General features: G+C 49.9%; 1 protein-coding gene across 3 annotated transcripts; it reads left to right on the top strand.

Moving 5' to 3' along the window:
• Positions 1-2,832: 2,832 nt before the first annotated feature.
• LOC115333912 (endothelin receptor type B-like) lies at positions 2,833-19,811 on the top strand. Of its 3 annotated transcripts, XM_029997493.2 has the most exons (8): positions 2,837-5,005; positions 9,658-10,185; positions 13,387-13,499; positions 13,993-14,197; positions 14,897-15,046; positions 15,822-15,955; positions 16,609-16,717; positions 17,635-19,811. In XM_029997493.2, exons 1-8 carry the CDS (start codon positions 4,997-4,999, stop codon positions 17,782-17,784), a joined length of 1,398 nt encoding a protein of 465 aa, XP_029853353.1. In that variant the 5' UTR covers positions 2,837-4,996; the 3' UTR covers positions 17,785-19,811. The 3 variants fall into 3 exon arrangements, with proteins under 3 accessions (XP_040975082.1, XP_029853355.1, XP_029853353.1); XM_041119148.1 differs by lacking the exon at positions 17,635-19,811 and having other exon boundaries at positions 2,833-5,005; positions 16,609-17,626; XM_029997495.2 differs by lacking the exon at positions 17,635-19,811 and having other exon boundaries at positions 2,836-5,005; positions 16,405-16,718.
• Positions 19,812-20,939: the final 1,128 nt, after the last annotated feature.

Below are 20,939 nucleotides of genomic sequence, written 5' to 3'. Positions count from 1 at the left end.
CTAGAGAAGAGAAAGCAAAATGGCCAAGTCTAATCACTACATGGCAATGTCAGCAAAGACGGTGAGAAACAGGATCCTCAAGCAGACTCCATAAGCAGCCTTCTCCCCGCAAAAAAGCATAAAGGGACAGTTACAAATAAAACATTCAACTTAAAAATACAAACAAAACAAGAAAAGCAGATCCCTCAACACCTGTCCATCACCTGTGTTGCTTCTGGGACCTGAGCTGGTTAGACCAAGGTGCTGTTGGGGACATGTCTGTCCATGTGCTATCACATCTCTATCTACAGACATGTGCCAAGACTTCAGAAGCCACAGAGAGATGGGAGGTGACAGATCCCTAAGACAGGCTCTCCAGTTTGGGATGCTTAGTAGGATGAAGAGAGAGGAGTCTGAATGGAGGTTTTGTTCTCCACCCTTCTGAGTGAGGAGTCGTCTCTGATAAACAGGGGTACGCAATAAATAAAGACATAACTTTCCTGTGGATTATGCACAGCTCTGATTCATCAGATCTTCAAGGATCATGGAAATGATCTAGTGGAGAAACACAGATAATTTGCTTTCACACAAAGAAGGAAGAAAGTTCCCAAACAACCAATATAGATTATTTCTACCCTATTTACAAATCTTCACCACTGAGAAAAGCTAGGCTGGTCAAATTCTCATTGGCATCTTTGGCCAAATCTCAAGATGAGAGGGAGTCCAATCCATTCTTGTGTCTGGATCCACCCAGAAAAAAGGCTGTAACAGTATATACAGGTAACAGTATTTTATTGTGAACTTCTGCAGTTTTCCATAAGTAGCTGAGGTCCTGCACAAATTCACTCATGATTCCCATGAAAAGGGCTGAAAATGGATAGCCACAAATTTGAATGTGTTGGAGTCAATTCTAAACCAAGGCAAACGTAGCACCTCTTCTATCATATTACCAGGCAAATGCCAGCAATAACACTAGAAAGTTTTCCCTGCTGAGAGCTGTCTCAATTGTCATGGTCTGATCTTCATTACCTCTTGAAATTAGAAGTCCTTTCTTAATTTCAAGATCTGTTTCTCACTGATTCAGTTCTATTTATGCTTCAGCACTAAGTTATTTTTGTTCTTTTCTCTGTTCCTAAAGGAGACTTGATCAATCGTTTCTGTCTTCTCACTTTACCTAGTTTAAAGACTAAGATCCATATCAAGACGAGGACAAAGTTTCTCAGATCTCAGAGAAGAGATTTACTTGCACATTCCACATTAACGAGGATTTTTTTTGTCTGTGCCTCCAAGGTATCTTTGAAAAATTTCATCTTACAGGTTGGATAGGATCCCCACCTTTTGCTGTGAGGTGGTTTGTTGAGGTTGCAGTCAAGTCAGGAGTCCTTGGTGTTGGGCACAGCACAGATGGACTGAGCTGCTTTGAGGAGTCTCTGCAGGGAGAGTTCAGGAATTAGCATTGATTTTATGAACTTTCTGAATCTTGACATCTAACTCCCTAATCCTCTGCTGATAAGGCAGGAAGCGGCCACCGCACGCAGACGTTATTGCAGCCTGGCTGGATCTTCTCCCTGGGGAACAACAAACTTGTCCCACGAATAATGTGACAAACCAAACCTGGGTTCTTACTGGTTTCTGCTCCTACCCCTACATGCTCCCATCACAGGAGTGTTTGCTGGGGTTATTTCTGGGTGCAGACAGGCACGTACCCCTGCAGCGACCGAGCAGCCAGCTGGCCTCAGCCAGGGCAGGCAGTGGCTGAGCTCCGCTTGCCTTCCTGTTACTGGTGATACTGGTTTGGGTTTGTCCTCTCTGCTGCGCTGCTGGAAAATGCAATGGAAAATGTGTTATCTCAGAGATGTTTGTCCTTTTGAAACATTTGATCAAAACCAAGATTAAACCCCCTGGAAAGAAGGAAGGATGAGTGAAGATGGCACAATCACATAAATCTCATTTCTTTAAAGAACAGACCACAAATAACTATTGTAACCTCAGTCTGATCACTTGTAGTCTGGGAACTGCCAAGATTTGAAAGCTTGGAATTGCCCCAGATGTTGGTCAAAGAAACCAGATGCTTCTCCAGGGTCTTTGGAAGTCACAAACCCCCCCCAGGACAAAGGATGCTTGGGCAGCACTGGGAGAAGAAGGGCACACCTTCTTAACAGAGGGGCTCTTTTTTTAGCTGAGAGAAATTTATAGCCATGACACACAGAAAAAGAGAAAGCCCATGATTTTGGAGGCAAGAGTATAAAGTCTGAAGAGATCTCAAAAACAAAGGAAAATCAGCAGGAGAAATGTGTCCAGATGTTATACCACTGTGTGTTAATCTATCCATTTCTTAAGAAAAGAGTAGTCATAATTTCTTGCAAAATCCTCACTAAGAACATCAACTATTCTGTGTCATCAGAGTACTAAATGATCAAAGATCTATGAAAACATATTTTAAGATACAGTAACTGAAGACCAACAATGACCAACAGGGCTGAACACAGCTGGAGTCCAACCTACCATTTCCAATAGTGAACAGCAGAAATATCTGTGCTCCAAACACAGCAAATAGGTCCCATAACGATACTGTGTGGTCACCTTCTCAACTGAGAAGCTTACAAGGATCAGAGTAAGACACATTGGGGTCTAAACTCAGCAGCCTCGTGACTGTCCAGGAGGAAAAATATTAACTGGGGCTGCAAGGGGGTCTGCAAACCCAGGATGGATCTGGATCTCTCCTGAGTTACACTGCCCGACGCGCTGCTTCCCGGCATGAACACAGAGTTGGCAGCGAAGCACAGAATTGTTGTTTTCCATGGAAACTGGTTCACCCATAAAGATGTGAATATTTCTCCCCATGTGCAGGTACACAGCCAGCCCCAGTCTCCCCAGCCTGAGGGTGATGACAGTCATTCACTTGCCTCTGAGTTTTGATGAATCGAAATTATTTGTCAGTTTTGTATTTGTTGTTGTCATGTCACAGAAGTTTAAGTGGTCTGTAGTCAGTCAGGTAAAATGAGCACGTAGCACAGAATTCTGTCTCCAGAAGCGGATTGCAGCAGATTTGCTGCAAAAAAACCTTCTAAGGGATAATCAAGGACATACCTTTGCATGACTTTATTGGGTTTTCAACTTACCAGGTTATTATAAAAAAAAAAATTTTTTTTTTTTTAAATAACTTACTGCATATGCTCCAAAGTTTAAAACTTTCAACCAAGCGGTAAGAAAAAAGAATAGAGTAGAAAGGAACAAACGTTTTATCTCACATTTTCAATGCCAGGCATACTTAACTGGCAATTACATTTTGAAGACCAGTAATCAAAAACATAGTAAGAAAAGAGATTAGGTAAGATCATGGCTTGAAGACAAAACAATATACAAATAACATGATACAAGTGAGAAAAGTTCAGAGGTTGACAATAAGGGTGAGCAAGGCTGTGAGATGGCTTCCTACAAGAGATCTACGTTGTTCCTTCCCAGGGGCAGGACTTGGCACTTCCCTCTGTTGAACTTCATGAGGTTCCTGTCGGCCCATTTCTCCAGCCTGTTGAGGTCCTTATGGGTGGCAGCACGACCCTCTCGTGTATCAGAGATACATGATCTTGTTCTGCTTGAGATGCCTTCAATTTGGGAAGGAGTCTGAACCTATTCTTTCTGTCCTTGTTTGGGGGCTAAAAGGGCAAAGGGACTCGTGCATCAGAGCAAAGTTGCCTTGACTTAGTACAGTTGCACCATGCCAACTTGTTCCTGAGCCATCAAGGACCCCAGAGCAAGATGATTTGGCATTTCTTTTAAATAAACAGCCTGCCACATACCAAATAAATGTGCCATTCCTGAGAAGAGCCGGATTCACAGCATGGTGAGGAAAGAAACTTTCCTCTCCAAGCAGATGAGCCAAGGAGGTTGGGAGAGGCTTTGTCCACAGGGAAAGAGACTGGCTGGGCTGCAGCACAAATCATCTACAGGTTCATATGGATCGGAGAAAGACAGGAGGAGTCTCATGAAAGCACTGCTCGTGATCTTCTGTTCAAAGGCAGGTGGAGAGCAAGTTTTTGAGCCAGGACCATGTCCAGAGACTGGACTGGATGCGTGCCTGCAGGGGAAGGCTGGCATGGCCCTACAGCAGCACCGGCCGTTCGGCCATGGAGTGTTCTGCCCTGCATCTTGAGCAATCGGACGCTGCTCTTCAGGCAGTTCAGGATGCTCAGAAACCACAGCAAAATAAAAACAGAGCTGGCGTGTGAAAAGGCACCAGTGCAACTTCTTGTAGATGGGAGCATGGTCTGAAACCTGCTCCCAGCCTGCTTCACCTAGACCAGAGCTCGGGGAGGCTGTGTTAAAGGGAAAAGTGAGGCTTGTCCCTCCCCAGCACCTCCGTAAGGACTTCTTATACTCTGTCCTCTCTGCTGGAAGGGAAGCCGCAGGTCCCCTCTGCCTTGCTTGCAGTACTCATCTTGCTCCTGACCATTTCCTCAAAAGCTCCAGGTGGAGCAGGTGGTTTTATACACCCTGTGCAGAGGAGGCTTTGATGTCTCTTTTCCCCAAAGGCGGCCAGGGCTGCAGCTTCCTTCACCAAAGCACAGCCACGGGGCTCCTCCGAGCCCGTCACTACAACATGCCGAGCAGGCACGTTGCTCTGCGGTCGGCAGCCTTCCCCCAGCTCCCTCCCTCCCCCTCGAGCTTTATTTGTTTATTATTTTCATCTCCTTCGCAGAGCTGTCCTGCGTTTCTCCTGCTTCACCCTCCTCCTACATCCCTGTCCCGCACTTCGCCTATTGGTTGCAGGGGCTGTGCTCAGGGGGAGCCCTGCAATTTTCTATATAACCAACTGCTCCATTCAGAGAGATCTCAGCAAGTCACGAGAGGGAAGAACCATTCCCCTGAGCACAAGCCCACAAACAAAAGCAAACTCCAGGATCTACAACACTACAGTTCTCCCGGGACCTGCAGGACATGCCCAGCTGCCCGTACAGTGGGAAGGAGCCGTGAGAGGGAAAGAAAGTGATCCCAGGAGCATCCGAAGTTTGTGGTCATGAGGAAGGTAACTTAACTCCAATGAAAAGCTTTGCTGTTCCCTGCACTAATTTGCAAACAAAATTATTTCTTGCTTTGGGGTGAGTTTTTGCACGTTTTTCAGATCCCCCCACTGGTCCCTGCTCCGGGGGAGGCGTTGAAGGGACCACGGTGCCTGAGCAAGGTCTAACAGGTTGGCAGGGAGAGGGTGCACGAGAAGAAATCCAGCACACCTCGGGGGGGGGGAAGGTCCTTCTGCTTATGGACCAGGTTGGGTTCAGGTCAGGGAAACAGCTGGGGATGCGGTGTTACCACCTGCCTTTCTCCCTCCTTTCCCCCCAGCCATGGCATTTTTGCTGCAAGAGATGTTAATCTGCAGAGAAGGTCTGTTGTGTGTTTGGCGAGGTTAATCTGGCAGGGGAGGGCAAGCGGAGCTGCTCTTGAAGGCAGCCTGCCGTGCTGCAGGCAGGACAGCAGGCCGTGCGCTGCGGGGGGAGAGGCTGGCTTGAGATGAGGATGCTGCCTGGGATGTGGTGGGCTCTCCTGGGCTCCCAGGCAAGAGGAGTCCCAAGCCCCCCGGCCCCGCGCATGACACCTTTCAGACAGGAGCAGGCTGTGCAGGGTTACGGCAATGGTTTTCAGTCTCGCCTCCTCTCTGGGAATCATTCTCTGACATCCCTGTCATGACTCCAGTGGTTTCAGCTGCGACTCGGACTCAGCACAGCGTGAAGGGCATTTCCACTTCCATGTGTCTAAGCTATTTGCTAACAGAAGAGCCCCAGCCAGGCAGGTGGGATGGGGATGGCCCCTTTGGGCACCGAGTCACTTCCCCAGATGATCAGCAACATGAGCAAAGCTCAGAGGATTCTGGGCCAAGTGATGCCGGCTTTGGCTTCACATCTGCTGGGCACTGGACAAGCTTGATGCTCCTGTGCCTCAGTTTCCCCCACAATTGAGAAAGGGTTATGCTTTCAAGCACTCTGAGATGTGAGAGGCAGCATGGAGGGCAAGAAGTAAATGGGCTGTTGAAGAGGAGAAAACAATGCTTCCCTTTTACCAGATTGCTGGATTTTAAGGCAAGATGGAAGAAAAGTGCTTTTTTTCTTCAGTGCTTTGCAGCTGCGCTGTGGAGGGGACAGGCAGGATCCAGTGAGCCGTGTCCTGTGATACTTACTCACATGAGCTCTTCTGCCAAATACCCAGGGGCTGAACGGCCACACCAGGCTCTGCAGTCCTGCACTGGGGAGAGCAGATAAGAGCAGCCTGCTGCTGCAGAGGGCACAGAACACAACTTTCCAGGGATGCTCTGGTACCGCTCTGTCAGCTGCTAACTTGAAGAGCCACCGTCTTTTTCCAAGCACCCAGTCAGCCCTTAGTGGCAGACACTTGTCTATGCCATCCAAAACTGTTCCGTGTGAGCTGCCCAGACCCTCAAGGATCCCAGGCAGGAATTTGGAGCTGGGTCTGCCCTCTCCTATGAGCTGCAATCCTGTGGGCATAGCTGGGAGGAGAGGAGGGCATTGGTTGGGGCACCCACCCAGGAGACAGCTGCCCCGGTGTAGGCTGCGGCAGGACAGAGAGCTGAGCACCTTAGCGAGGGTGCAGGCTAAAGTCCCTGTGCCAATTTGGAGCAGGGATTTGCGCCCAGGTCTCTAATGAGTCAGGTTTGGGCTCCTTCGGGTTGTTTATCCATTCTCTCCATTCCTTTCTTCCCCCCCTTCCCAACATAGCTGGATGCCCAGCACTTGAGTAGGAGTCACAGCTGAGAATAACATCCAAACAGGTCAGAGCAAAGTCCACCCTGGTCATCTGTCTCCAGGACAGCAGTTGGAGTAGATGCTTAGGTAAATATCAGGAAGAAGATGGTGTTGGAGAAGTTCCTCTGGTCACAGGGTCCCAGATTTGGCAATCAGCTCATGAGGCATCGATGTGCTGAGACCAGGGCGGGTACCAGGACTTTCACAGCCACCAAGGACCAAGATTGTTCCATCAAGCAGGTGGGAACATTCCTCTCCACACAGTGACTGGTGACAACTTTGTGCATCCTCAGCTTTGACCAATGCATCTCCAAAGGGTCTTTTGCGGAAGAAAGCTTCTCCTTGTCTAGGTTCCTTAATAACCAGCTATTCTGGTGCATAGCTTAGTCCCTTCCCATAATATTTTATACTGGATATCCAAGGTGACAAGCTGGCATCACACCATCCCCTCCTTAGGAAACTAGCTCTGCCCGTGTGGGAAGGACAGTATGGGCTGAGGGTTTCCCCAGTTTTCAGATCACATACACCTGCAGGTATCCCTCAGTGATGGGATACCCACGGACCTCTGAGAGCAGGGTGCTTACAGGCCAGATATGGGTTGTTTCCCAACCATCACATGGAGACTCTTCTCTAAAGGCTCTTTAAGTCATTGAAAACTGCTCTTTTTTTTCAGCCAGAGGCAGGCAGATAACTTCATAGTGCCTGTTCTGGCTCACACCGATGCGGCTTATCTGCAAGATAAGTTTGCAAAGCTGTTTGAGTCTGCACAGATAAAAGGCATAGAGAACACACAAGATTGCTAAGCACCAGGCATGAATATTTTAGCAGATAGAAGTATGCTTATAATGAGCTGAAAAGAAAAGCGATGGGATCTTCAACTTTCCTGTGGCGAAACCATATCTAAGGTGCTGCTATAAGGATTCAAACTAGAAAAGAAACATCTTTAAAATGTGGTTGTTTCAACAGAACTGAAAACTTAACTCTCTAGTTCATGAGGTCTAAACTGTGATTGAAGGGATTTGGTTATTTTATTGCCTATATTTGACATGTAACTGGGAATAAATTTTAGGCTTCCTCTTAACACTGCTTGTTTACAGTTTAAAGTACTAAGGACCTGCCCAAAGGACATAAGAAGGTCAGGAAGGACTAAGCCTGATTTAGATTTTCTGGCAAGAGCAGTAGGGTGAAACTGAGAAAAGGGTAGGTCTGGCTAGGCTGGTTTGTTGGGAAGGAGTCCAACTTCATGCTGATTATGCTTGGAGTCTTCCAAACAAGCAGAAAGGCACAGGCATTTCTACAAAGCCTGGCCTGAGCCCATGACACATGAGGAATGCACAGCTGTATCTAGAGAAGCTCTGGCTGTACCTGGCAGGACTCGTGGTTGGCTTGGCCATGCCTTCCAGAGTGGGAACAGCATGTTCCCACCATATATGCATCGCCGGTCCTGGGGTCCCCCCTGTCCTGGGCAGGGGGAACTGTGTTACAACCCGGGATTGCGCTGGCTGAATGGTCTTGGGGAGCGGATCCACAGGGTGTAGCTGGTTTGGGCTCAGATCCCAACTCTGCCTGGTGGAGTCAGAGTGGAGACTGAAGTCCCATCTCTAATCCCAGGCAGGCATCCCGATCCCTGCTTAACTGGCTCCTCTGGAGCAGAGCACAGCCCAGGGAAGCCCCAAAAGGCTCCTGTTTCTAGTCTAGGCACAGCAATTTTTCCTCCCTTCAAAGCTGTGAACTTCCATAGTTTGAGAAACATGTTCTTCACCCACTCTAACCAGGAGACCCAAGATCTGTCCCTGTCTGTGGCACAGACGGTGCTGGGGCACAGACTGGCAGGGCGCTGACATCTTCCACTCCCTCTCTGGGCTCACATCCCACTCGTGGCCAAACCTGATCATCCAGAAGCCCCTTTCACAAATTCACATCATGCCAAGATGGTGCTACAGCCATCCTCAGCTTTCGCATGTGTTGTGGAACAGCAGCTTAGCTAGTCCTGCCTGAAAGCATTGTCTCAGATTTGCAAAGCAGAACCCACTCTGGTGTTATTTATTAGTAGTGCTTCAGCCTTGGTGAGCTTGAGAGACCTTTTACTGTGCTCAGCAGTCAAAACTGCAAACAGTATGGGGAGATTTATATCCCTGAGTATTGAGTTGAATGGGCACGGTGGATTTGGAAAGGAAGTGGTTCAATTAATGACGATAAGGATGGGGAAGGAGGGGCTGTACTGCTTGCACATAAATTGGAATAAGATGTCAGGCATCAATACGGCATTTCTGGAAAAACCCTTGTAGTATTTTCCCATCATGGTTCCCAGCAAGACTGCACTGAGTCTTTTCACTTTGCGCTGAAAGATGGTATATGGCAGCCCATGGAATCTGCTGAAGAGTGGGATGTTAGTGCAGCTCCAGTTTTCCCATGGCACAAACTGGAAGAAAAGGTCTGCTTGTCCTGTGGACCCCGAGACAGGGTTTGCAGAATCGCTCAGATGTGCGGGCATCAACAGGGCAGGTGCCCCAAAACTGCTACTTCAAACAGTCAGGAACTAAATGAGAAGTGTGGGGTGGGTATAAAAGAAAAGTCAGATTTGCCATGTGAGCAGCAATACCAAGTTCAGAAGGTGCAATAGCTGATTCAACACACCTATTTGAGAAAAGGCAGGTGCCCTCATTTGCTGAAATACTGTGTAAGAGGCATAAGAGACTGTTTGATTTCCTTTTAGTTTGTTTTCTCGAACAGGCATGTTTAATTTTAGCAGCAAAGACTCCCACCCACAGGGGTCAGCTGCTTTGGCCAGATGGGATGTAATCTGGCATTATTTCTGATCACTATGATGACGGACTTTCTCCAGCAATTCCTTTCATTCAGTCTCACCTTGTTCCTCCTTTGCTAACCAAGTTCTCTCCCTTGTCCCCTTCTCCACCTGCAGATCCAACCAAGACCCAAGCAAGGACATCCCACGAGCATTATGAGGACTTCTGCAGCCAGCTTTGCCATTCAGTCTTCAATGGCGAGAATCCCAGCTCCCACCACCCTAGCCATTTTCCTGACTTGCCTCTTCTCCGGGGCACACAGCCAGACCCCAAGGGCTTTGCAGGAGAGCACCGTCCCCTTGGAAGTGCTTAGCCAGGAGCAGGTTTACAGTCTGGACCAGCCAAGCCTGTTCCAGGATGCCAAGCTGTCAAACCACTCGGAGAGCCTCCCCAGGAGCACCAGCTCCGAGCCACCCTTGCTGCCCGTGTGCGTGAAGCCTGCAGATATCAGACATATCTTCAAGTACATCAACACCATCGTGTCCTGCACCATCTTCATAGTAGGGATCATCGGGAACTCCACGCTCCTGAGGATCATTTACAAGAACAAGTGCATGCGGAATGGGCCAAATGTCCTCATTGCTAGCTTGGCGCTCGGAGACCTTCTCTACATCCTCATTGCTCTGCCCATCAACGTATATAAGGTAGGCTCCATACGGCACGAGTGCTGCGGCAGCCTGGCAATTGCAGGGATGGCGTCTGCTCCCACCTGCCTCTTTGCCCTGGGGAATATCTATCCTCTGCTCTTTATTGCAGGCTCCTTTTTTGCAAGGGAGAGGGGAAGGGTGTTTCTGCTCTCGAAAGGATGAGGAAAACATAAACAGACAAAAAGCTCAGAGTACATTCCTGGGAAAGCAGAGGTGTTCTCAGTTACAGCTATGTTATGCACACACACACACACACAAGCACACAACCTTCCAGATCTTTTAAATCTCAGCTGAAATCACAAGAAAAGAATCACTTGCAGTCTCCTGACATTACAACCCAATGTTTATTTCAGCTGAGCAAAAAATTATTGCTCTTGTGCACTGGGGACGCTTCTCCCAGCACAGTTCAGTTAATCAGCCTCAAGCAAGTATCTTTTTTATTCTAGCTTAAATGTGAAGACTCGTGCAGCAACAAGGAAGAGGGCTGTATTATAAAACAGGGGCTTCTTTCAGAGACACTTTCCCCCTAAACTAGACAGAAGAGGCACAACAAATAATCAGGGGAACCTGAACTCTGCACGGTGCACTGCAGCAGAGAGGGCTGGGCAGATGCGGGCAGTAGACCTGAGACCCCAGTTAAGAGCAGAAGGTGTGTTAGGACATCTGTGAGATGTGTCTGGGCTATTGCAGCTCCTTCTCGCCCACTGCTTGAGACACGTGTTGGTGAGCTGGAGCCAGAGGTTTCTATGAAGGGTTGGAAGGGATGCTATGCGGTGAAAGACTTCGAGTTCAGCCAGATTTGTTTGTCAAAGGGAAGCTTTAGCCTGAAAAGTGGAAATTGAATGCCAGAGGGGTCCTGGATCAAGCAGGCTGGGTGGCAGGGGGACAAGGCAGAGAAATTCAAAGTAGGAAGAAGGTGCATATAATTTGATAGTGAGAATGACCAGATGTGGCTGGCAGACAGTCTCAAATCACTGTGAATAGACACCCTTCAAGTGAAAATAGATTGAAAACTATAAAGGGGTTTTAGCTCAAAACAAACAGGTTCTCCATGAGCCGGACGATCCCCGCTGTTACAAGAATACGGATCCATGCAGAAGGTTTCACTCATGCAAGAAAACAGAGTAGCTTGGGGCCAGCAGCACTGACCCCGGGGAAGGTTGCCGCCCTCCATCCGCGGAGTACGGCCCATCTCCGCTTTCACCCAGCGGTCCCCCTTTGCTTTGAATAAGGCACGATTTGTTCTTTCTGAGAGGGGAGATGCAGTCTGGAGAACGCGGCTGCAATGCCAGCAGCTCTCCCGGGGATCACCTCTACCCTCCACCCCTTGCAGAGGCAGAGGTTGTGGAGGCAGCCCAACATACACGGTCATCGCCAAGCCCCTCAGAAAGTGGAACAGCAAAGCCCCTCCGATATTTGTCCCCAGTCAAAACCAAGGCAGGGAAGATTTACATTTTAATCCTGCTTTTGCCACATTGATGGGAAATGCACCATCTGGCCAGGGAAAGAGTTTGGGTCATGCAATGTACATTTAACAAGAACAGAGTAGCAGCAACAGCAAAATATCTGGCAGACCTGCCTCCGTGGGATCCAAATGCTTCTCCACTTTGCAGGATCTGGGCTGCAGAGTCCATCTGTCACTTTTATATCACCCACAATATCGGGGTGTGGGTTGGTTCCAGTCTGGGTTCCCAAAGGAACAAGACTTATACAACGGGACTGTGAGGACATGGGTCTGAGAGCCCTTCCCTTCAGGATCTGTTTGCCCAGTTCTGCTGTCCCGCACAAGTCTGTGTTGTAGGAAGGTCCTATGTATCATAAAGAAAGGGGCATGTGGGAGCAGATGGAGGCTGTAGGAATGACCTCACTGAGGAAAGCTGGCAGAGAAACCAGTCACAGGCTCAATACCTACCTCTGTGTCCTGGTCAGGCAACAACTGGGGTTGCACCGAGCTTTATGTAGAGTTCATGGCTTAGACCAAAGACCTCATCTACAGGACATGTCCTGTTAACACAGGCTGCTGGCTTGGAGACACACTTGGCTGACTCTTGGAGCTGCAACTAGCACAGCTTGCAGCCAACACAAAGAAAAGTCGAGATACTTTGTCCAGGCTAAGGACAACAGCTTGTGTTGGTGTTGCCTGCCTTGTAACAGGAAAACTGGGTCAAATCTCCAGGGTTGGGACTTCCTGCTCTGGCCATATCTACACTGACTTTTCCTGACTGATGTTCAGGATTTCCCTTGGCCACCTGAGCAACCCCTCTCCCTTCTGCCCCTCTCTCTTCCAGCCACCTCCCGGAGGAGAAATTGTTGCTTGTTTGAGAAGCCCACACTGACTACGAGCAACCTGGTCCTAAGAGTAGCCCAGTTCCCTCGTGGTGTGTCTCCCTTATGACACAGTAACAGATGAGACAGGTGGACTACCCATGTTTGCAGAGCAAAGGAAAGGGTAGGGTTGGTCAGTTGCCTTCACCTGAGACCCTGATTTCCAGGAGGGCTTCTGGATCAATTTGTCTTGCTGCTGAGGCCAAACTAAAGAGCTTGCATGGGGGGGGTTGGTTCTGAGTAGGAGTAACCTTAGGATGGGCTCCAGGTGTCATGGGGATATAAGGGTTGTGAACCCAGGCTCACTCTCATCCTCATGAGTGAGCAGCCTGGATTTCTCCTGCCTTTGGGACATCTCGTCCCCATTGATACCCTCTGCTTGCCCCAGCTGAGCTTAGGACCACAGTGTATGTGTTCTATAAGGAATCTAAGTGTGGGAGAGGGCCAGAGTATGGTAAGGGCTTAAGACTACATGGCTTTGAAAGCCACCTGAAAGAAGCTGTCCTTGCTGCATTTTGGCTGTTTCAGAGAACGACACCCATTTTCCCTCTGAAAGCAACCCAAAGCCCATTGTGGCATTTAGGATTCACATCCATCCGAAACCACCCACAGTGCGGATTCAGAACCTGGTGTCTGGATCCCTTCATCTAGTTGACAACTCATCTCACAATGAGCCCTTTGGGAAATGAATGGTTCCCAGTACAACACAAAATACCGGACAGCACACACTGCGTAATCCCAGCAGAGGTAACCTCAGAGTGCTTTCAGCTGTTCTTTGTGGGCTTCTCACACCTTGTGGGTAACCAGCTGCTATTACGGGAAGCCGGACATGCTTTCCCGAAGCAGCCTGTTAACCCTGCGGTTCTTCCCCAGCTCTTGGCAAAGGACTGGCCCTTTGGTGTGCAGGTGTGCAAGCTGGTCCCCTTCATCCAGAAGGCTTCAGTGGGCATCACGGTCCTCAGCCTTTGTGCTCTCAGCATCGACAGGTAAGAAACAACTTCTACAGCTGCACTGCCCAGCCTGACCCGTATTTGACTACAGCATGTCCCTTCATTGTAACCAAAAGGCACACTGCATGGCACCTTGGTCCCAGGCCAAATTCAGAGATGGGGACAGGGTGCTGTCACGTAGAACTGAAATCCAACAGGATCTGGCTCCAGTGACAGGGTTTAAATCCTGCTGGAAAAGGTTGAGGGGAGGATCATGATGTGCTGGAACAACTGCTGGGGTGGTGGGGAAGGGTGGCACCTCCCCAATGGCAAGTAGACATTGGCCAAGGATAGCTACCATCACATTCATCCGTTGAGCCCCTGTTTCTGATCTTTCCCATTCCACTGAAGGGGAAAGTTTGAGGTGGAGGAGGAAGGTGTAAGGGAAAGGGCCTTTGGGGACAACTCTAATCTGCACCTTCTTGGCCCCTTCCCGACGGTTGCTTTTCTCACTCAATCTGCTCTTGTTGCATTCCCACACGTTGGGCAGGTACCGAGCAGTGGCGTCCTGGAGTCGGATCCAAGGGATAGGAATCCCCATGTGGAAGGCAGTGGAGGTGATGCTGATCTGGGCAGTGGCCATTGTGCTTGCAGTCCCTGAAGCTATAGCCTTTGACATGGTGGAGCTCAGCTACTGGGAACAACACCTGTGGGTGTGCATGCTCGCCTCCGAACAGAAATCCAGCTTCATGATGGTATGTACTCTGTCCCACCCCAGCTGCAGTGCAAGGGAGAGGGAGACATGGGCAACCAGGGCATCCTCCCTCCTTGATTAGATGCTTCTGTAGATGTCTGCTTCTAGCCATCGGGGTGAACACAGGGAGAGCAGTATCAGGCAAAACACAGAATAGCTGGCATTGTAGTGACATGGGGCAGACTTGCTTTGAATGCGGTGCCAGAAAACAGGCAGCTGGTCCTCAAGCTGTGTCATGTCTTCACCATCCACATCAGAAGGTCATGAAACATCTTGAGAAGCTTCAGAACCTGATACACTGTCCCAGCAGGCCAAAGAGCATCCCCACAACCAGTCTGCATGGGTAACCTTTATCACAGGGTCAGCTAAGGGTGAGCGAGGGAATGAAGACCCTTACAAAGCATCAGAACTTATCCCACCGTGTCTACCAAATAAGCTCCTTGCAACTGTTCCTTGCACAAGAGTGCTAAACTGGACTGGCAGCCAGATGTAAACCAGCCTTTACTTCTTTAGGTTAAACATGTGCGCCAGCCTTGGGGGAAGATAATCCCATGTGCACTTAGCACAGGGGCTGTTACACTTTCACACATCAGACGTGTCTGACGCAGGCCAGCATCAGCGTCAGGGACTGGGTCAGTTCATGCCCCAGTTACCTGCCCCCCCTTCCCCAGTTCCCAGTTGCTCTTTCTTTTGCATGCAGTTCTATCGCGATGTGAAGGACTGGTGGCTTTTCGGCTTCTATTTCTGCCTCCCCTTGGTATGCACTGGCATCTTCTACACCCTCATGTCATGCGAGATGTTGAGCAAGAGAAATGGCATGAGAATTGCTCTGAATGACCACATGAAACGGGTAAGAAAACCAGGAAGGCAGAAAGTCTGATATTTCCCAAACAGGAGGGAGTGCTGTTGAAGGGGAGAACAGGTACCTGTCCCTGTAAAGGACACGTATGAGCTGACATAGCCTCACAGTGGTCAACGGATATTGGCACACTGATGCAGATGCATGGATTAAACCAGGGAGATGGGTCTCCAGCTCTACAACCTCCAGTCTCAGAGGCAACCAAAACCACTAGCCTTATGGCCATGGACCACCCTGATTTTCAGTTACTTGTGGTCATTTATCTCTGGCTGTGCTGTGCCATGCCAGCCCAGATCACAGCAAACTGGACCAAATGCTGAATGTGGCATATCACAGACAAGGGGTGCAGGGAAAAGAATGGTTTACTTTCCCCTCCCACAGTTTGCAGAATGATCCCTTGAGGCAGACCAGCTGGTTGTCACAATAAAATAGTGTGAAAGGTGGATGGACGAGGCCCCCATGTCCCAGGGAGTATCACCCCAGCAAGGTTACCAGGAGCACTGGTGGGAAGGGGTGTGAAGGAGTCTCATCCATATTGTGCTGCTGGTACAACACCCCTTTCTGCGGCCTCAGAGTCCTCCTCATGATGCAGGATTTGGGACCTGTGGGTTGTGCTTTGGACTCAAAAGGGGTGTCCAGCCATCATCAGATTACGGAAATTCCTTGAAGGGCCCTTGCTCAGCATGGGGAGACGGTGCTTTGCTCCACCGGCTCGCCAATGCTCAGCCAGACCATCCCTTCTCTCCTGCCCACCTTCTCTTCGCAGCGCCGGGAGGTGGCCAAGACTGTGTTCTGCCTCGTGGTGATTTTTGCACTCTGCTGGCTGCCGCTCCACCTCAGCCGCATCCTCAAAAAGACCATCTACGACCAGACGGACCCCAACAGATGCGAACTGCTCAGGTAGGGGCATCGGCAGGAGGGGACCATGCTGGGAGCCCCTGCGGGCACTGGCAGAGGCTCTGCTGGGCTCATTGCAGGCTGGTGGAGTTGCCTTCCAAACAACTGGTTTCAACAGCTCCTTTCTAGATGGCATTGCTCTCCCGATAGGCACAGAGAAAGGGTGTGGGAGACCATAAGAAGAGAAGAAATTAAATTTTGAAGTATATCTATAAATCTATGGGTTAAAGAGGTCTCCTGGGCAGAGAAACATTCCCTGCAGGGCTAAAGGGACTGCAGCACCTCTCAGGGCTGTGCACACTTTCTGCCACTTGGCAGGTGACTGTCTTCCCCTCTCCTCTTTACCTATCACGCCAAAAATCCAGTTCAGGCCAGACACTGCTACTGTGCTTGAGTTTGAGAGCATCAGGGTCACCAGGGGAAGTCAGATCTCATGCTTTTGATTTCCTCAGGAAATGATCCTCGCAAGAAAAAGTGTTGTGCAATTGCCCAACTGCAGGAGGGACTGCTTTGTGCTCACCTCTATGGTCTCAGTCACTGGCCCTCCATGGAAGCAGGTTCCCAGGCCAGGCAGTTGGCAGGCATTTTGGAAACCCTCCCTCAGTTCTCCATGAGCTTCCAACACGTCCACCCTCTTCTCTCCCCTCCTGCCTCAGTTTCCTCCTAGTGATGGATTACTTCGGGATCAACATGGCCTCCCTCAACTCCTGCATCAACCCTGTGGCTCTCTACTTTGTCAGCAGGAAATTCAAGAACTGCTTCCAGGTAGGGTTGACCCCTCCAGAGCTCCCAGCTACGGTGACTGTTCCCGGACACCGGTCCCGGGGGCACAAGCTCCCATGGACCAGGCACGGTGCAGCCAGAGGCACCTCCACGGCAGCGGGCCTCTGTGCTTGTGAGACGAAGGGAAAGCTGCAGAGTGGTTTGGCAAACGCACCCAGCAAGCAGCAGCAGAGACAGGTCTGGACCTCGCAGCTCCTGGCTCCAAGACAAATGCCCCATCAGCGACAGGCTGGGGCTGCCGGCAGCCCACAGGATTCCCCTCTTTGCTCATATAACAATCATATCTCTCCTCCCAAATTTTCCCCCTGCTAGGTGCCTCTCTTCCCAGCTTAAGTACACTAGAGCTCTCTGCCCTGCTATGGGGAGACTTTTGCCAGTGCAGGACCTAGCACAAGCCAAAAAAGTCCTTGTTGTTCTGGATCAGAAGCATCTCCACAAAACATTAGACCAGGGACTGGGGCTGCTTTAAACTTCAAGCCCAAGTTATTCAGAGATAATTTTTGGGAGCAGTGGAGCCCTGAGAAAGGAAGGGGATGGGATTGGATGGGATGGGATGGGATGGGATGGGATGGGAGTCACCTCCCAGGTGCTGTGGCAAAAAGAAGAGTTGAGCCCACCTAAGCATTACCTGTATTTTCTGTCCCCCAAGGACAAGAAAACACAACTGCAAAAGGTACCCTAGATTTTGGTATCTTCATTTCCAATCCACACCAGCCCTATCTTGGAAAACCTGCTCGCAGCAGATCTGCAGGACAGCAAGGCTCAGCAGTGCAGGCTGCGATTCCCAGCCTGGCACTGTGCAGGTTGACTTGCCAACATCAGTAAGGGAATATTTCCTCCTCTTTTACCCTGTAGCCCACGCTTGTAACCTCTCTCTCCACCCTCTTGTCTCCTCGCAGTCCTGCCTGTGCTGCTGGTGCCAGAGACCAGCTCTGAGCATCACGCCGACAGACGAGAAGGGCTCTGTTGGGAAGTGGAAAGCCAACGGGCAGGAGCTCGGGCTAGACCGGAGCAGCTCCCGCTTGAGTAACAAGTACAGCTCTTCCTAAAGCCATGCCACCCGCGGGGCCGAGAGGAGAAGGCACTGTGCCAAGACGGCAGGACCCCTCCATTTCTCTCGCACAGCCGTCTCCTGGCTGGGCCTGAATCGTTTTTGCCTTCCTGTCGTAACCCGCCTGGAAGGAGCTGCAGCATTTCACGGACCCCTGGGACTAGCTCTGAACACAGCCTCTGAACCGCGCCGATCCCTCCTCTGGTCCGAGATGCCTCTGGAGGAGGGGAAAGGCATTCAGATCCTTATAGGATTTTTCATTTCCTCACAGGAAAACCAAGTGACTTATGGCCGTTTGTCTCGGGTGGAAACGTGGGGTGGGGAAATGTGTGTGAAAAGGGAAGGAAGGTTGAGATGTGGTCACTTTGAGATGGATGTGGGTTGAGGAGGAGAGGGAGAGGACCACGAGTGACAATTTCCAGCTGAAAAAGCCAAAGAAAAGCTTTGGTAACATCCCTTATCATCTCCCCCTGTTGCTGGGACAGTTTGTCCCTGGGCAGAGAGCCAGGATAAGATCCAGGCACCATGTATGTCTGGTAGACCATCAATGGCATGAAATCTCCTCCTGTTCATGGCAGGGAGAGATGGGCAGCAACTCGGCTTCATTGTGTGACCAACCTGACCTGGGGACCCCTAAAAGCCCCCTTCCTCTTCACCTTTTCCTGGAAAATCTGCCCCAGGCTCCCCACCCAGGGATGATGTTCACCCCACCTGTGTATGGCACAACGAAGTGATCGTATGTGACTGCATGGCTTAGGGGACCAGATATCCTTGGCAGAAGCTAGTGGCAGCATCCAGCCAAACCATCAGCTCCAGCTTCCCCCTCCCCAGGGACAGGGGAGCTCCTGGCTAGCTGGGCACCATTGCTAGCCCCAGGGGCCATCCTTCCAGGGAAGAGTTTGTAAGTCCAGGAAAGGCAGAGATGGCTCAAATCCAGATGGGCCTGGGACCAAGGAACCATCCCTCACCTTCCCAACCCCCTGCCTAACCTGGAAGCAGCTAATTCTCTGCCTGACATAGGATGCAAGGGAGAGGATCCAGGAGACTTGCCCTTCCAGAAAATCATGCAGCCGTGATCCGTGGTCTTCAGCAGCTGGAAAGTCCTTCAGCCACTGGCTCCAGGGAGGGGGATCGCCTGCAAGACCACAGCTCTGAAGGGAAAAAAGGGGTGCCCTGCATTTGATGCCTGTAGTTCGTCTTCCCCCTGCCAACAAGGCTGAGCTCCAAGAGGGCAGTGGGGCTGGACCCCGGTGTGTCTTGGCCGCAGCACCATGACACCAAGGTTCATGCCATTTGTAAGGGGGACAGAGATGCTCATCCTCATAGTCAAACTAAGGTGGAAAAGGCAACAGGGACGGTCTGATCTCAGCTGAAAGAGCCGCTGGAGCTAACCGAAATACAGCAAAGAGCTTTCACAAATTTGCTATTTAAAATCATTAATCCCCGAGTGCTTTTCCAGCATGTTTTTCTAAAAAATCATGCTTGCATCTCTTGCCAAAACTTTAAGAAAGCCTATATGAGAAAGTTTTAGTTACCAAGTTTTTGATTATTTTTCTGTTGGTTTTTTCTTGTCTCTTTTACCTCTCTCTCTCTTTCTTCTTTCCCCTTTTCGTCTTGTCATGGAAAAAAATGGAGAGAGGAAAAAGGGAGAAGAGACAAGACCTGCAAATAAAGCAAAACATTTTCCAGGTGTTGGGGTTTTTTAGCTTAGCTTTTACTGAAATGCAAATGTTTTACAAACAAATTACATTTCTGAAAGACAAAGGGGTTTCAACGAAAACAGAAAGACTGAGGAATATCTAGACCAGCACGTTTTTTATAAACTTACCTACCCACTAGAGTAGATTTGTCTGTATCAATTTCGCAGTGCTGCTGCTGTGCTCTGCCATAGAGCTGGCTGCAATTTGTTGGTGGACAAATGAAGTCAACGGAGAAAACTGATAAAGACTGAAATGTTCCAGCACAGACATCTTAGTAGAAGGATATTTTTTAATGATAGTGCTTATAAAAAGAATCTGAATTCTATGTATTTCTGTATTTGTCCACACTTACAGGCAAATGGATTCTGTGACTTCAAATCAACAGCTCATACCACTCCAAGGACATAGCAGCGGGTAAGCCAGTGGCACATCAAGCCTAATGCAATGTCTCACTCACATTCTGCCCTACTCCAAATTGTGGCAAATTCAGTTCCAGACGGCCCAGCTCCTTGCAGTCTCCTGCCAGGATGAGGCCAGTCCTCTGCGACGCACCAAGGCCTGCCCTGCCAGGTTGCAAGCAGCTGCTATGGAGTGATTTCCTTCACGTTAACATCTCCACCACTGCATCTCTGTTGGTGCTCCCTAAAATTCAGGCACTCACCCGAGCTCTGGGTCTAACGTGCTCAGGAGGTGCCAGGGCAGCTGCGCAGTGGTGGTAGCTGGAAGGGAGGGTGGGAAGAGACAGATGGGATGTGCTGACCTTTCCGTCTGCTGCCACGTGCATCGCCAGGGGTCTTCCACTAATTACAAACCTCTCTTCACTTCAAGCAAGGGTCTGCTTGTTGGGCCACACCATGGGGAGGCCCATGGAGGTGTCAGATCACTTGTCAGGGAAAGAAGTCCCGTAACAGGCAGTATTTAGGATGCTAGCAGCTAACTGGGATGCTCTGACCCTATGGCTACAGTTTCCCTCCCACTCACCTGAAATGGCTCGTGCTTTGGTCATGGGTTGAGCCAACATCTTTCTCTCTCGGGGTCCCCATTGCATTGCACAGGCCTGAAGCGTAGCCCTGGCTCGTAGGGATCCCACCGTCACAGTCACATAGGTGAGAAACACTGTGTAAGCAGGGAGTGACTTGCTTGCTGGGGGCTGATTTGGGTCAGTGCCCTTATAGCCTGGACAACCTGGAGAAGGCTGACAAGTCTAGCAAGCACAGGATGCCGTGGGTCAGATCTGGAGATCTTTCAGATAAAGCTGGTAAGTCTGGGTCACAGTAGGTAATTCGAGGCCAACAGATACACGGAGCAGGACCAGCTTCAGCCCCAAATCAGCACCGGAGACAAGCTGAGGATGAGCACGCACACATGCAAGGAACGCGACTTTCTCTGTCCTGTCCACCTCTGCCCTCCTGGCACATATATTGCCTCTTGCTAACCCAGGTGCCACTTTTCA

Source organism: Aquila chrysaetos, chromosome 21 (assembly GCF_900496995.4).
Source record: "Aquila chrysaetos chrysaetos chromosome 21, bAquChr1.4, whole genome shotgun sequence".
Taxonomy (NCBI): domain Eukaryota; kingdom Metazoa; phylum Chordata; class Aves; order Accipitriformes; family Accipitridae; genus Aquila; species Aquila chrysaetos.
This window is presented reverse-complemented; position numbering and strand designations above follow the sequence as displayed.

Bases quoted from the DNA above. Each gene is read 5' to 3' on its own strand.
- LOC115333912 (XM_041119148.1), top strand. The intron at 13,500-13,992 runs GTAAGAAACAAC...CACGTTGGGCAG, and splicing joins TGTGCTCTCAGCATCGACAG to GTACCGAGCAGTGGCGTCCT. The intron at 15,047-15,821 runs GTAAGAAAACCA...TTCTCTTCGCAG, and splicing joins TGAATGACCACATGAAACGG to CGCCGGGAGGTGGCCAAGAC.